Genomic DNA, 16,955 nt, shown 5'->3' on the forward strand with positions numbered 1-16,955 from the left:
GCTGGAGTGCGGTTCTCCATGGAGATATCTTTACCTTACCCCCAGTAATAGGTGATTTCTGAGAAGCTAGGTGCGCATGGGCTTTACGTTTTCTGAGGCTCCCTCCAGGCTGAGTGGATGAGAGGCTCGGTTCGTGTAAGCTCGAGCGGCCTCATCGGCCCTGAGGTTGCCCCATACTTCCGCATGTCCGGGTACCCAGAAAATAACATGCCTCGCCTGGTCCTTTTTTGGAGCCACTTGTGCTCCTGTCTTGCACATTTACTTATCCTTTCTTAATTTCAAATGGTTCCTGCACGCCTCTTTCGGGTTCGTTAGGATGGTTAAAGATTTTCCGATCCGGTTGCCTTCGGCGATCGCTAGAGCAACTGCGAGTTCCTCGCCCTGATCAACCGTACCGTTTTTTAATGGATGCGCTAGCAAATTCCGCGCCTTCCCAGTTGAGTGCTACCGCTGCCATTCTCACGTCTCTTCCTCTATATCTGGACGCGTCCACATATACTGTATTTTCTTTGACCGCCAGTTTCTCTTCTATGTATTTTAATCTCGCCTTTCTCCTTGCCGGGAGATCTAGCTAGGCTTCAATTCACAGCAAGGAGGTGTCGTAAAATGGCATTCATCTGGTCTAGTTGGTATGAAACAGCGCTGCTTCGTGTTTCAATGTGTCTCTCTACGTCCCTGCGTCCCGTAGTTCAAGCTGGCCCACAGATGGAGGAGGTGTCCGTCGGCACTCTCAGATGCAGACCATGCAGCCCTACTTCAGGGCCATGTTTCTGCCCCAACTTCTTTCCTTCCTTCATGCTTCGATCCGCTCACAATCAGGGCCGCCGCACAGAATTCCTCCATGGCAAAAAGATAGTCCATTGTTAAAATTTTCGTGTTACCTAAACTTTGATAAACGGCTCGTTTAATAAAGTCAAACATTAAAAACCTGATTGCGTTTACTGTTGATTGGCTAGGGATGTAATACAAGGCACTGCTATAGTGCCTAGAATATACTTGCTAACAGTGACATCTGTGGTTTACAGGGTGGTGATGCAAATTATAAAGGATAGACTGCAGGCTTGGGTGGAGAACGAGGGGGTGTTAGGGGAACTACAGAATGGGTTCCGGAAACAAAGGAGGTTGGAGGAAAATCTATTTTCATTGACACAGTGTATAGAAATTGCGGAAAAGGAACATAGGCCCTTATTGCTAGCATTTCTGGATATTAGGGGAGCCTATGACAACGTTACTCAGGAGCATTTGTGGGACATATTGGGCACATTGGATGTAGAAAATGGAGTAATTAATCTTTTAAAAAATATATATAGAGGTAGCAGAGTGCTCATAAAATGGGAAAAAAATGTATCATGGCCTGTAGAGATACAGCGGGGGCTTAGACAAGGATGTCCTCTGTCCCCTTTGTTGTTCATGTTGTACCTGCAAGGTTTGGAGGCCAAGCTAGAGGGGAGCGGACTAGGCTTCAACCTATTTTTTTTAAAGCAAGGGGAATTGATTAAACAGACATTACCGGGACTAATATATGCGGACGATATAGTGATAATGGCTGACAACAAGGAAGACCTGCAGAAGTTGTTAGACATATGCAGTACAGAGGGAGATAGATTAGGCTTCAAGTATAGTAAGGAAAAATCTGCAGTCATGACATTTAATGAAGAGGGCGGCGAGCATAGAATACAGGAGTTCGTGCTAAAAGTAGTGAATGAGTACAAGTACCTTGGGGTGTGGATAAATAACAGTGTTGAGTATCTGACAGAGCATGAAAAATATGTAATGATTAAAGCTAGTAGGAATGCAGCTGTCATGAAAAATAGGGCACTGTGGAATTACAATAGGTATGAGGTGGTAAGAGTACAGAGGGAGATAGATTAGGCTTCAAGTATAGTAAGGAAAAATCTGCAGTCATGACATTTAATGAAGAGGGCGGCGAGCATAGAATACAGGAGTTCGTGCTAAAAGTAGTGAATAAGTACAAGTACCTTGGGGTGTGGATAAATAACAGTGTTGAGTATCTGACAGAGCATGAAAAATATGTAATGATTAAAGCTAGTAGGAATGCAGCTGTCATGAAAAATAGGGCACTGTGGAATTACAATAGGTATGAGGTGGTAAGAGGAATCTGGAAAGGGGTGATGGTCCCTAGCCTGACCTTCGGGAATGCGGTCCTGTGTATGAGGCCAGATGTTCAAGCAAGGCTGGAAATTAGGCAATGGGGAGTAGGAAGGTTAGCTTTGGGAGCACATGGCAATACACCAAATCAGGGGGTACAGGGTGATATGGGATGGGCGTCTTTCGAGAGCAGAGAGGCTAGCAGTAAGATAGCATTTGAGGAACGATTGAGAAAGATGGAGGAAAAGCGGTGGGCTAGGAAAGTTTTCAGATACCTGTATATAAAGAATGTTGACACGAAATGGAGAAAGCGAACTAGAAAATTGACAAGCAAATATCTGGACAGCAGTAAGGGGGCAAATCAGCAATTATCGGTTAAGAAAAAGGTTAAAGGAACAGAGAGAGCTTTGTGGAAAACAGGGATGCTGACGAAATCGGCACTAGAAACATACCGGACCTTTAAACAGGATATTGTCAAAGAAAATATCTATGATAATTGTAGGGGAAGTTCTTTGTTGTTTGAGGCCAGGACTGGAGAGTCAGGTACCAGGAGATAGACACTTTGTGCATTGCGTGCGGAGAGGAGGAGGAAACAGCTGAACACTTGATACTTTTCTGTAAAGGGCTTCACCCTACAGTGGAAGGCAGCGGGGCTGACTTACCCAAGGCATTGGGGTTTAGGGATAGTGAAGGGAAAGTGGATTTTAAGAGGTTAGAAGTAACCAAGCGAAGGTTATCTGATTGGTGGCTAAAAGCAAGACAGGAGTAAAATTTCACAAGACATGGCTAGGTGGCTTGAGCCACCGCCCGATGTAAAGGGTTCAGCCGTATCCATCCATCCATCCATCCATCCACCACGCCGCGTTCGCTGCCGAGGCAGCGTAGGTGCGCTGCGCTTTTCACCACGAAAGCCTGTCTCTGAACGCTTTGAGAGCATTTTTTGCATAAAAACACTACTGGCTGCAGACAGTCTTAGCGGCCTGGCATTACCAGGAGAAAATCCTGGGCTGAAACAGCGCTCGCCGAAGCGTTTGACACGTACCACCGGGTCCAGTTTGCTATATTTTTATTCGTTTATTCTTTGTGGTGAACCACGGAATGACTTAAGCAGAAGACATATTGACTGGCTAATGTCCAGCGGGGTACCCAACTTGAAATAAGCAGCGAAAGCTGATGCGTTGGCCGCATAACGTTGTTGTGATTGAACGATAGAGCATGGTCCGGACTCATTGTTGCTACATGGAAACTTCTGATCGAGATTTTATTCGACTAGGGGCCAGTCTATTGCGATCCACGCATCGCGATCGCGGGTGAAGGATATCGTATACACCTTCATGCTGAGTGAGCGCTCGGCTAGCTCTGTCTAGGTGGAAAGACCGAGTCGTGGCCCCCATTCTCAATGGCGAGCAGAACATCTTATCCGGAATGGCGTCGCACAAAAAGAAAAGCAGGGCACTCTCGCCTTTCCCCACCACGGGTTCCGTCTTCAAAGGTCGCATGCGACGATCAACACAAGCAGTTGGAATATGTCTCACTACTAATGTGTTTTATTTGCAAATCACAACTTGCTTCGTACAACTTATGCAGGTGTGTATGAGCTTGCGCTTTCCTTTGTAATGGAACAAAAGAAAATGGCGATTGTGCCATTGATTATTTACAAATCTGGAATACAGTAAAAATAGAGCTTGTTGTAAGCACGTGCTTGCTTTGTTCTTAATTTTCCGAGAAAATACACTGTAGCGACCACAAGGCTGCGTTCTGGCATCAAGCTTCCAAATGTTACCATTCTTTATATACGAAGTGGCAAAGTTGTTTTTGTCCGCTTCATAACGTGCGTAGGCTACAGAGCCAGCAGGTGTTTCAGATATTTTGGTCCAGGTTGCAGGGATACAAATTGAGCCCAATGGATGCTGATCTTCAATAGCAATACAACCCATCTGCTGCTGCGGGCATGAGTTCTCACTCGGCTGCTCTGTTGCTGCCGGCTAGGCGGAAACATCGTCGAGCGTGCTTGACGGTCCATGGCTGACGCCTGCACCGGCACTGCGCGTTTGCCCTTTAGCGGCAGATTGGTCACACAGGCTCCTCACTTTCCTTTTCGATGTCTTCTTAGGCAGAAGGCATTTCGGATAGTTGTCGAATACTGCTCGCATGACATCGGGCATGAGACGTGGTCTACCTCTGGCGAGTTTGTTGACACCGTTCACCGTCTCTCGATGTGGCAGTCTTCAAAACGTTTCTCGCAGACAACACACGCTGGAGTCAACTTGCGGTCCTGTATTTTGATCAGCCGCTTCCACTCCGCAAGCCGTGTTGGGTCCGAGGACACGCGGAACATGGAAGCCCGGATTCGACCGTTAGCCACTACGACAGAGCGGCACGAAACATGTTTTTTCCCGGCCTTGATGCTTTGACTTTACCATCATTAGTCGCAGTGGTTTTCCCTCACATGAAACAGCACGGACAAAACCACAGAAAAAAGCGTAGATGCGACCGAAATGCTATAATACACACTGCGCACGACCAATGCAACTGCAGCACGATGGATGGATGGATGGATGGATACGGCTGAACCCTTTACATCGGGCGGTGGCTCAAGCCACCTAGCCATGTCTTGTGAAATTTTACTCCTGTCTTGCTTTTAGCCACCAATCAGATAACCTTCGCTTGGTTACTTCTAACCTCTTAAAATCCACTTTCTCCTCACTATCCCTAAACCCCAATGCCTTGGGTAAGTCAGCCCCGCTGCCTTCCACTGTAGGGTGAAGCCCTTTACAGAAAAGTATCAAGTGTTCAGCCGTTTCCTCCTCCTCTCCGCACGCAATGCACAAAGTGTCTATCTCCTGGTACCTGACTCTATACGTCTTAGTCCGCAAAACTCCAGTCCTGGCCTCAAACAGCAAAGAACTTCCCCTACAATTATCATAGATATTTTCCTTGACAATTTCCTGTTTAAAGGTCCGGTATGTTTCCAGTGCCGATTTCGTCAGCATCCCTGTTTTCCACAACGCTCTCTCTGTTCCTTTAACCTTTTTCTTAACCGATAATTGCTGATTTGCCCCCTTACTGCTGTCCAGATATTTGCTTGTCAATTTTCTAGTTCGCTTTCTCCATTTCGTGTCAACATTCTTTATATACAGGTATCTGAAAACTTTCCTAGCCCACCGCTTTTCATCCATCCCTCTCAATCGATCCTCAAATGCTATCTTACTGCTAGCCTCTCTGCTCTCGAAAGACGCCCATCCCATATCCCCCTGTACCCCCTGATTTGGTGTATTGCCATGTGCTCCCAAAGCTAACCTCCCTACTCCCCGTTGCCTAATTTCCAGCCTTGCTTGAACATCTGGCCTCATACACAGGACCGCATTCCCGAAGGTCAGGCTAGGGACCATCACCCCTTTCCAGATCCCTCTTACCACCTCATACCTATTGTAATTCCACAGTGCCCTATTTTTCATGACAGCTGCATTCCTACTAGCTTTATTCATTACATATTTTTCATGCTCTGTCAGATACTCAGCACTGTTATTTATCCACACCCCAAGATACTTGTACTCATTCACTACTTTTAGCACGAACTCCTGTATTCTATGCTCGCCGCCCTCTTCATTAAATATCATGACTGCAGATTTTTCCTTACTATACTTGAAGCCTAATCTATCTCCCTCTGTACTGCATATGTCTAACAACTTCTGCAGGTCTTCCTTGTTGTCAGCCAGTATCACTATATCGTCCGCGTATATTAGTCCCGGTAATGTCTGTTTAATCAATTCCCCTTGCTTGAAAAAAGATAGGTTGAAGCCTAGTCCACTCCCCTCTAGCTTGGCTTCCAAACCTTGCAGGTACAACATGAACAACAAAGGGGACAGAGGACATCCTTGTCTAAGCCCCCGCTGTATCTCTACAGGCCCTGATACATTTTTTTCCCATTTTATGAGCACTCTGTTACCTCTATATATATATCTTTTAAAAGATTAATTACTCCATTTTCCACATCCAATGTGCCCAATATGTCCCACAAATGCTCCTGAGTAACGTTGTCATAGGCTCCCCTAATATCCAGAAATGCTAGCAATAAGGGCCTATGTTCCTTTTCCGCAATTTCTATACACTGTGTCAATGAAAATAGATTGTCCTCCAACCTCCTTTGTTTCCGGAACCCATTCTGTAGTTCCCCTAACACCCCCTCGCGGCCTAAGTTGGAAGGCATCGCGCGCTGTGCCACCCTGTTTCTTTTAACGTTATATCTTACCATAGTTTGTCAAAAATTAATTACTAGAACGATCGTTCTAGCTGTTTTAACCGCAGCTGTGTTTGGCGCACGGCAGCCTCCGTTGCTTACAAGAAGTTTATCTGGTATGCTCTGTTAGGTTAGGGGGGCGTCTGGCATTTGGCTGTAGCAATTTTTTTCTGCGAAGACTTTTTTTTAGTTTTAGTAAATGAGCTTTATTCCCCAGTCCTCCTTTCCAGAGTTCTTTTTTTTTCGAGAGAGTATATTATTTGCGTTCCCGTGTTCATCTTCGTCATCATCGCGGCATAGTCAAATCCGCATCCCATACCGTATCCGTATCTGTCTGGGGCGCTGATATCCAAACCGTGTGTACTGCGCGTCTGCTTGCGTTTCTTGTACTCGCTGGAGGTCGTTTTTCGTGATGGCCCGCCAGCTTAAGAACGAAGCAGTTTCTTCCGAAGATGACTCGGAGCCGTCGAGATTGTTCTTGCTGCCAAGTGCGTAAGCAGACAAAATTATGTCCTTGCTTTTGCGTAAGGCGAAATGATGCGTCTTCGCATCAGCCTTTTCATGCCATACGGCGTTCTTGAAGGTCTTTGAGTGTGCGATAATATTTCTCCTGCTTTATTGCTGCCTTTAACAGTTATAACGAATTTCTTCTGGGATTCCGTCGCTAGAGGTCTTGCAGTAGAACCGCTCTAGTCCTGAATGGGGATGAACCATTGCAGGTATACAGCCTTTGCCAATAGTAACCGTGCACAAGTGATTTGTTTCTTAGACGCATAGCGAAGCACTTGTGGCAACCCTTAAGCTCTGAATTTGTGTAAAGTAAGGTGAGCCTTTGTCCTCACGTTTTGAAACCTTTCGGTTTTTACGGGTGCCGTAACGGAGCCTCTATTGTATTGTTGAAAAGCAAAAATCTGTTGCTCTGTTACTTTTGGCAAGGGAGGTACGTTGCCGACCAAGTACATTTTTTTTAATATATCCTCTTTTGCTGTTGCAGGCCATTGCGCCACTGGAAGTGAGCGAAGGCATTACATTTTCCCACTGCCCCGTCCAAATACAGGTGACATGCATTTCTGCTTAGCCTGTTATACTGTGTGGTGTACAGAGTCGAGTATAGGAGGTATTCACTGAGGCCGCGCTACCAGACGGCGCGAGCGTCTCCGCGGCGAACGCGCCATGTTTGCGGTCGTTTCACGCCAGCTGAGCGCGCAGTGTCACGGTACGCCGTGAGGTATCCGGCCTGTATTGTTAGTGATGCGTAACATCTTTGCACGTTGTTAAATGCGTGAACGTCCACTTTTCTTAGTGGAACGCTTATTGTGCATAGAGTTTGCAGCAGAATTCTGTGCCGTAATTTAACCGAGCTGCGTGCCGCAACTCGGCAGCAAAACAGGCCGGCTGCATTGCACGCAAGAATGTACACGATTTGCAGCTTTTAATATCAGTTCATAACTGTCAGCTACTCATGCAGGACACATCGTGGATAACGCAGCACATGATTAATTACCCATATTTCTAAACTGACGCTGAAGAAACTCATATTTCCAGCGGCTGTAGTCCGTGAACTGCCAAAGCCTCATTGTTTCAGCAAAAAGGCATATTGCGTCATAGCTGCATTATTTACGCGACAAAATGGTCGAGCAAATATTGTCATGCACTCGCAGCACAAATGGCAGACATTGCAAGAATGTTTTGCAGGTTTTATTGTAAAAACGTAGCGTTGCTTCCATCGCACAAGACCTGGAATCTGTAGGCCGGTTCGCAGCAACGCGATGTGCAGCGATTCCGCTACAATCAGCAGTAACATGTCACTTTCAGCAGACAGAGATGACAAGTTAAGCTAGCTAAACGAACAGACACGTTTAACTACTCACCTAGGTGAAAAACGGCACTTCGGCCGTCAGCACCCTCAACATGGATGTTGGGCTCGACCGCTTGTCAAGCAATTGCACCCTCTCATAGATTTGCATGCTTTAATTCCTTGGCCTGTCGGCAAACTTACGCCGTGCACAAGGCAAACCACAATATCGATGAATTCAATGCACGGCAGCCGTCTTGTACGTCGCACACCACGCTGGCACCTGCACATTCCTACGGGTCGACGTTTCCACAAAGTGTAACATTTTCAGCGTGCCCGCTCTTTTCTGCTTCGCGCAGTTCACGGCGTATCCACTCCGTCACACGGTGTTACGGGTCGGACAGAAATGATCTGCGGCGAGACGCTAAATACACTCACATTTCACACATAACAAGCGAGGTAAATGCGGCGGCTGCCGCGCGCGCGACCACCAACATGGCGAATGCCGCGCCGGCCGCTAGCGCCCCTTGCGGATGACGTCATGTGAATATCTCCTATAGAGTGGTCCGACGGGTGCCCCGAACCGCCTCTGACGTGTGATTTGCGAGTCGCGAGCACCGGATTTTTATCGCTGAAAGAGCACTGTCGGCTGAGCCGTGAACGTTTTACGCTGCCGCCACCCTGCTCGCGGTGCGCCATGGCCTCGCGCAATGCTATATGAACGCCGGGAACATGCGGGCATGGTTTGTCATATGCGCATTCGCGGCTCAGTCGCCAGCAGGGTCGCCGTTGGGTGCATTTTAAATGTAGCCAGAACTCAAGCTAAAAGTAGCCAAAATAAAGCCATGTCATTTAATCTGACTGCCAGATTTGTAGCCAAGTAGGACAGAAATGATATTATGAATGCAGTTGCCATCTAAGAACAGTAAACAATAGCATTCGGAATTAATGGAAGAAACGGAATACAGAGCACGAAATTTCACCCCCCTTTTGCTTGGTCTTCAAGCCAGGTGCTCTGCAAATAAATAAATGAATTTAATATTAATTATCAATGCATAGGTAGTGATGTTGCAAGAAGAATTTTGTCACATTCTAGCCAACAACTTAGTAGGATGTTAATAAAGCAGTTTGCCTTGAAGTCGTAGACTGAACTTTATTCGTGGAATCGCCAATAGCCAGCAGAGTTTCATTTTCCTGCGCATGCTTTTTTGTCAAGCTCACTCAGGAGAACAGGCGTTCATCATCAGCATTAGAAACTGTAACTGAAAAAATTTTAATGTGTCTTGCACCAGGTATGGAAAAGGGCATTTTCCGCAAGTGTCTTTGTTCGATGCCGGTGCATGCCATAAACTCAAGCATTTAAAATGGACTACTTCATAGCACAAAACAAAGCACACGTACATCGCATAACAAGTGATGAGACAAGCGTTTGTCCCACCTATCTTTAAGTGATGTGTGCTTTGTGCTGCGTTATGAAGTAGTCAATCTTAAATCATGGGACAACTAGCTCCAAACCAAGCTTGTGGGAAAAGCTATGTAGGGCGAAGTGGTAGGTGTTTGAATGACCGCCACTGAGAACATTGCAATAATGTGTCTGAACTGCGAGGAGAGTTTCTGGACGCACATTGCAGAAAATGTGAGAAAAATGGTGTAGATGAAAACGATAGTGATTCTGATGAAGTGTTCATTGCCAGCCCGCTTACCAAGATTGCTCATTTATCGCCAAAAACCGTTGTCAACTGACTTGAAGAATCATGCATAGAGGCTGAAATGATAGACCGATTGGATGGGTCCTACATGGCCAAAGCGATCTATTGCTCTTACTCGTAAGGAGTTGTTACTCTTGCGTCGACATATGAATGTGTCGCCTACTGCGTATGTGTGATGTTTGCTAGGTTGCAAGTCAGCGCTTGTGTGTTCCATGTGTCTTCCTTGTGTCCTCGTCTTTTTTTACGCTGTACATTTTCATCATGAATCACCAACATGCCCAGACTGCCACCGTAGTAGCTAAAACTCAAACATGCTGTGTGATCTTGTGCCGTATTTCTGACTCGCATTTCAATGGAGGGACATAAAGAAAAATGCAGTGGCAGCTTCAGCATGCGTTCACAGTTCTTCGCACTTTCTGTGTCATCAGGATTGATGGCATGCAGCCTTCAAAGTGCAGACGAAGCATTTGGAAGCCGCTGTGGGAGTTTCATTGCCGTTTGCCTCAAGAACTGGAACCAGCGCTCTCTCACGGCCCTTTGGTCTAGAGAAATCTTCTCTGAAGATCTTGCTTTCTTTAAAGCCACGCTGGGCGCGCATGTAGGCTCCCTGGCTACCCTAGCTACCCTAGCTGCGCGTAGGGGTGCCTCGATGCTCGCCATCCCCGCCGGCGGGGATAGTGCGACTTAAAAGAATATCTGGTAAATGCGCCAGCATAGAAGTTCAAAGTAGCCGACAACGGCCACCTGGTTGTCAGTGCTCTTTCAGTGGTACTATGTGGTACAAAGCCGGCGGTTGGCTGTGAATCCACTTATCCAGTGACTTTGTTTGGAAGTAAGGCACAATTTTCGGAGCGCCCTAGCTCAGACCACTTTAAACTAGAGTGATCAACTCTGTACTTGTTAAGCTGTTGCTAGGGTTGCCCAATGCATTACTAATTGTTGTGACACCCCCTTGTTATTGATATAGCTGGATTGGTTGTTTTTCTGATACCAAGAAGCATTTTCTGTATCATGCCACAGGTGCCATGGTGGTGATCCACCCTTAGATAGACCCACAATCCATGTAGTAGGCTGCGATAGGCATATTAGATAACCATGCAGTTTTTTGCTGTGCTGTTAGTTTTGTAGGACATGGTGGGCACATTAACATCTGTTCAACACATCATCATTTGGCTTTTCTGTTGGAATTTTTGGTAAATCATTAAAGAGAAGAGTGTGGGCGTGTTGCAATGCATGTCAAAAGGATGTTTTTATAGGTCCTTCAATTTTTTTTCCTCCAGAAGAACACTCGATGTTCATGGCGACTGACTCGGGTGACCTCATGGAGTTGGCGAAATACCAGATGGAGCATGAATCATTTACGGCTGATGGCCCTTTTGAGACAGGTAATCAAAGTTGGGCTACCTGGATCAGTGTATTACACTAGAGAAGTGCATATGGGGCATGATAGAAATCAGTTTATGCACAAGTCAGCTTGTCCGTGTTTCTCATTTCTGTCTGTCATTTGCCTTGCATTGCTCATTCAACTCAACATGCTTCAGTACGAATAGCCTCACTCTGCTGCTCTAAGGAAATAAAGCTAACATCACCTCCATAGGTTTTCTTTTTTAGCTAAGGTGTTCTGGGTGTGTTGTCATTTTTTTTTTCCTGTCTGCATTTTCTGCTTAAATAAGTAGGGCTTCCTTTAGAAGTAGCTAAATTTTAGTTTTCCTGTGCTTCACCTGAACTGCCCAAACATTGTATTTCTGGCCTCCAAAAGCTGACTGTACAAAAAAAGTGCTTTTGCTGTTACTTTCAGAATGCCATATTTGCGTGCATTGAACAAATTGTATTGCATTTTATCTAGGTAGCTTTCTTTTTTTTTTTTACAAAAGAAGCTGGGACGCAGGGTACCATCAAGTGCATCGGTGTAATATGCAGTGAATTTTGGAATGGAAGTCTGTGCTCATTTGTTCCAGTGAAAGCATAAGTTTGTCAGTAGGGTGTTACAAGTAAAAGACTATGCTATTGTTGGCCTCTCATAGCATGCAAAGGCTGCTCTGCACTTGCAGGTTAAATGCAAGAATTGTAGACTGCTCGTGACATGCCAATCAGCCTTTGCTAAAAGTAAGGCTGCATGGTTTGCTTCTCATTCGATTAGCAGAGCCCTTACGGCTTCTCTAAAGATAAAAAAGTTCTTGGAAGGTGATGACAAGGGTTCTCCTTACCATAGAGAGACTTGAAGCTTGAGGGCTGGCATAATAGATTCAATGCACGACTCAGAAGCAAACCATGTAGCCTGGTTACTTTTGGCAAAGACTGCACATTTGGCAGCAAGAGGGTGAACTACAATCTTCATGTGTGCTTCTACAGCTCTTTTTAACAAAACTCCTCAGTAAACTTACTTAGCAATATTTTTTGCTGTTAAGTTGGCTTCCATTAACAACAAACTGCATAGACATGAAAGACATACACACAGGAGATGAGGTTGATGGGACAAGCTAAAAATTACAACTGATTTTATTACTGATGTTTGAGTAACAGCTTATATAGGTAGTGATAAAAATGCAGTGTCAGTCAAGTGTGAGAATAAATGAAGTTTTCCTTCCTAGTTTTGGCCTCGCATGCGGGTTCTGCAACGTGCAGACAATGAGTGGCGACATCACGGGTCCCCGAGCATCCACAGGGACATCCCCACAAGGGGATGATGGTGAACAGTGCATCACCACGGACCCGAGCACCCAAGCCTAGCCGTGCATCGCATCGCCGTGTCCGGGGAAAAGGGGATCATGGTGGTTGAGCCGATGCCAAGTGTTTGGACCTTTAAGGCCGCCTTTGCGGAGGCAACACACCACTTTGGCCCCCAGCTTCCTGTAGACGGCACCTCCGGCCTGACCAGACCAGGGAAAATCTGCAGTCGCTTTTTCCTATCCTCCCCTCCATCTTTCACTTTCCTATCTCTTTCTCACAACTCTCCTATCTCCTACTCACTTCTTGGTTTTTCTTTTTTTCCTGGTGGCAAAGGTTAACCTTGTGTGACCAACTACCCTGAGTTGCGTCATATTTGGTTTAGTTGAGGTGTACAACTGGCGTGGGCAGGATTTGCTTTCAAGTTCCGGTCCCGTACCTGTGTTGGGCTTCGTGGCGGATGGCTGTCACCATGACCCGGAAAACTAAATTTTTTATGGCTCCCCTCCTTTCAAAACCAGATCGCTCACTCAAAAGAGGGTGGAATGAGGCAGATGACTTTTTTCAAAAACGAAAAGTAACTTTTCCCAAATATCATGTGATCCACAGGGAAGAACAAGATAAGCAGGCAAGAATAATATCCTCCTTCCTTGTGTCAAATTACTTGACAGAAACCTTAGCCGTGGGTATAAGCTGTCAACCATATGGCCAGTGGTGATTTATTGCTCGAACTGTGCGACACTGTCCAACACTCTAAGCTCTCAAACCTAACGTCTATAGGGGAAATTCCTGTCCATCGATCATTGACCACTGTCCGAGGCGTAATATCCAAAACTGATTTTGTACACATCACCGAAAAAGAAATTCTTGAAGGGCTCAGCGACCAAGACGTCATTGATGTCCATCGAATCGAGATCCGGAAGGACAGTAAGGAAATCGACACAAAATACTTGATCCTTACATTCAACACCAGCACATTGCCCGACACAATCGACATGAGATATTTGAAAGGTAATGTAAGACCATACATACCCAACCCTTGCAGATGTTTCAGTTGTCAAAGGTTCGGCCACGGCTCACAGCGTTGCCGCGGTCGCAAAACTTGCGCAAATGTGCTTCGAAGGATCACCATTCTGATGAATGTGGCGCAGCCCCACGCTGCGCAAACTGTGAAGGAAACCATGCTGCATAGTCCAGGGTGTGTTCGCCCTGGAAGAAAGAAAAAGAGATAACCACCATAAAGACAAAGGAAAACGTTTCATTTAAATAAGCGAGAAGTCGTTTTGCACTTAAACACATTCTCTTTCACAGCAAAACAAAACTTCGCTGATGTGGTGCGCAGAGGCATAGCACCACACAGCACTCCAGCAGCTGCCAAGGCTGCTTTCACAGAGCCTATGGCAGGGCCATCCACGCCCCAGGCATGGTCAGCGAAAGCTGCAAAGTAGGTAGCTCCGGTCCATGGGTCGGCACCCCGCAGGACTACCCTCCGTTGGGAGAGGCCTAAAATTAACACAACCGCGGCTTCTCCGTGATCCTCCAGCACCTCTGGCGAGGTGATGGCTGTGGCCCCCAATCCGCCCGCTTTGCAGCGGCGGAACAGCTCTCGAGCGAAAAACAGATAGACCCCTCATAACGGGCCCACCACATAAGTAAGTCCCCTTTCATTCCCTCTCAAATACATAAACACGGTTTTTTTAATTCTGTGGAACTGTAGAGGACTTATGCAGAATTAAAGTGACATAACACATATTTTAGGGTCAATGGTATACCCATAGTTTTATGTCTTCAGGAGACCAATCTTGGTCCACAACATGTGCATATCCTGAAACATTTTAAAACTTTTAGACGCGATCGCAAGCATGCAAATCGACTCTCGGGAGGCGTCACGATTGTCATTCAAAGGGGCGTCCCTGCTCAAGAAATCAAGCTCAAAACAAAACTTAAGGTGGTGGCTGTCAGCATCGTTCCATATACATCCCTCCACATTTTACATTAACAGTCCATGATCTACAAGAACTGATAGATGATTTTCCAGAGCCATATCTGGCAGTTGGGGATTTAAACACTCATTTTGAGGAAGCGAGCGCTGCGAATCTAGGGGGCAAACAGTCGAAGATTTTATTCTCACAAGCAATATATGTCTTTTAAACAGGGAAAAGGCCACGTACTGCTCTCCAGCCTCGGCCAATATGAGCTGTTTAGATTTGTCTTTTAGTTCTCCATCTGTTTTTAATGATTTTAAATGGTGTGACATCGACAACCCATATGGCAGCGATCACCTTCCTGTATTAATAAGTTTGACATCTCCAGCAGAAATCATCCCAACTAAACCGCGACTTGAAGCTGCATTTAACAGACTGGGAAATTTTTAGAGCACAAGTCAATTTAGAAAATATATTTTTAGAAAAGCTCAGCATCGGTGAGATAAACGAAATGTTCACGAAGTGTATAATTACTGCCGAACACTTAGCTATTCCTCAGTCTTCAGGAGTGGCGCGCCAAAACACAAAGTGTGGTGGACAAAAGAATGCAAGGAAGCAAAAAAACTACAAAATAGAGCTTGGGGTAAGTTTTGCAGGTACCCAACACAAGAGAACCTCATACATTTTAAAAAAGCAAGAGCCAGAGCTCTATACGTTCGTCGCAGTGCCGAGAAAGCCCCTTGCCAGAGTTATGTTTCATCTATAAACAGTCAAATCACATAAAAAAAAATGTGGGAGCAGTTTCGAAAATTAAATGGCAACTTCTCACCTTTCACAGTTCCTCTTCAGACAACACCTGGCGCACAAACAAGCATAAGAGAACAGGCAGACATTTTGGGGGAACACATCGCTGCAGTGTCTAGTTCGTCTCACTATACGCAGTCATTTCTGCAACACAAAAATATAGCCAAAAAACAAACTTCCAATAAGTGGAGGGGGAAAGGAGCAATACAACAATTTAATTTCCTTCCAAGAAATAAAGTACTGTCTGCCGGAAAAAAAAAAAACCGCAACAGGACCCAATCAGATGCACTATGAAATGCTTGCACATCTTTCTCACCCTGCCATACAGGCACTCTTGAATTTCTTTAACAAAATATTCATAGAAAGAAAAGTGCCTAAGGCGTGGAAAACAGCCGTGATAGTGCCTCTCCTGAAACCTGGAAAACCACCAACTTCCCCTTGTAGCTATAGGCCAATATCCCTTAGTCTGGCCAATAGTCTGGCCAAATCATTTGAAAGTGTCCTGAATATAAGGCTAACATTTGTCCTTCAATCCCACGAACTTCTTGATGTCCATCAATGCAGTTATGGAAAGGGGTGCTCAAAAACAGACCATTTAGTTCGCCTCGAAAACACAATAAGAGAATCTATTATATACAAACGGCACTTTCTTGCCGTTTTCTTCGATATGGAGAAAGCGTGATACAACCTGGAGATTTGGTATCCTCCGCGACCTAGGGGACCTAGGTATCCATGGCAGGATGTTGAACTGCCTGCATGACTTCCTTTCCGACCGCTCATTTCAAGTACGCCTGGGATCAACCCTGTCCAGGAGCTTCTTCAGGGTTCTTCAGGGGTGTATTTTAAGCACGACATTGTTTATTATAAAATGAATTCTATAACTAAAATAATCCCAAAGTCCATCCTTAATTCAGGGTACGTTGATGATCTTCAAATAGCCTGCACATCCTCAAATGTAGCAGCATGCGAGAGACAAATACAGTTGACAACGAATAAACTAGTGACATGGGCAGATCAGAACGGTTTCCAGTTTTCCGCACAGAAAACAGTAGCCATCCTTTTCTCGCTGAAACGAGGCATTCAAGCCATTCGTACACTTAAACGGAACACATATACCCGTCAAAAATGAGCACAAATTTCTAGGCATAACCTTTCAGAAAAAGCTCATTTTCCTGCCTTATATAAATGCACTGAAAAAGAAAGCCATAGGATCCCCTAATATACTTAAAGTACTGTCACGTAAACATTGGGATGCTGTCAGGACATGTCTTTTACAAATTTATCGCGCCGTGGTAAGCTTTGCCTTAGATTACGGATGTGTAGTATATGGGTCAACGAGACCAATGGATCCAGTGCATAATTTAGGGTTACATCTTTCCATTGGTGCATACAGGACATCACCCATAAACAGCCTATATGTAGACACTAATGAACCATCGCTGACGGACAGGAGAACCATGCTTACATGCTTGTACATTCTAAAAATCCGTTCCCTGCAAAAACATCTATGTTACCCTATAGCTACGAAGTGCCCATCTCGAACGCTATTTAACAGGAAACTGCAAGCTACCAGGCCACTGCTCTTGCGATTTGAAGAGATGTGCCAGAATCTTGGTGTCCTAAACACATTACCTGGTATTGCGCAAAGACGAGACGCACTACCTCCATGGTACAATTTTCCTGTAATCTGCGATTTCAGTTTTACA

At 45.4% G+C, this 16,955-nt stretch overlaps 2 protein-coding genes across 28 annotated transcripts in view; both read left to right on the plus strand.

The window, feature by feature from the left end:
- The window catches only part of LOC144114742 (uncharacterized), a 201,130-nt gene that overhangs the window by 92,368 nt on the left and 91,807 nt on the right, over positions 1-16,955 (plus strand). The gene's annotated exons all lie outside the window — the stretch shown is intronic.
- The window catches only part of LOC144114734 (uncharacterized), a 391,960-nt gene continuing 381,674 nt past the window's right edge, over positions 6,670-16,955 (plus strand). For 20 of the 27 annotated variants that reach the window (XM_077648637.1, XM_077648640.1, XM_077648646.1 and 17 more), the window contains exons 1-3: positions 6,670-6,837; positions 7,344-7,406; positions 11,134-11,238. In XM_077648637.1, coding sequence (XP_077504763.1) covers positions 6,762-6,837; positions 7,344-7,406; positions 11,134-11,238 — 244 coding nt within the window. In that variant the 5' untranslated portion in view covers positions 6,670-6,761. Of the gene's footprint in view, positions 6,842-6,930; positions 7,174-7,343; positions 7,407-11,133; positions 11,239-16,955 lie in introns of those variants that run through there. The other 7 variants (XM_077648639.1, XM_077648644.1, XM_077648650.1 and 4 more) reach the window with 5 other exon arrangements.

The sequence above is a fragment of the Amblyomma americanum genome, chromosome 1, assembly GCF_052857255.1.
Source record: "Amblyomma americanum isolate KBUSLIRL-KWMA chromosome 1, ASM5285725v1, whole genome shotgun sequence".
Classification (NCBI taxonomy): Eukaryota; Metazoa; Arthropoda; class Arachnida; order Ixodida; family Ixodidae; genus Amblyomma; species Amblyomma americanum.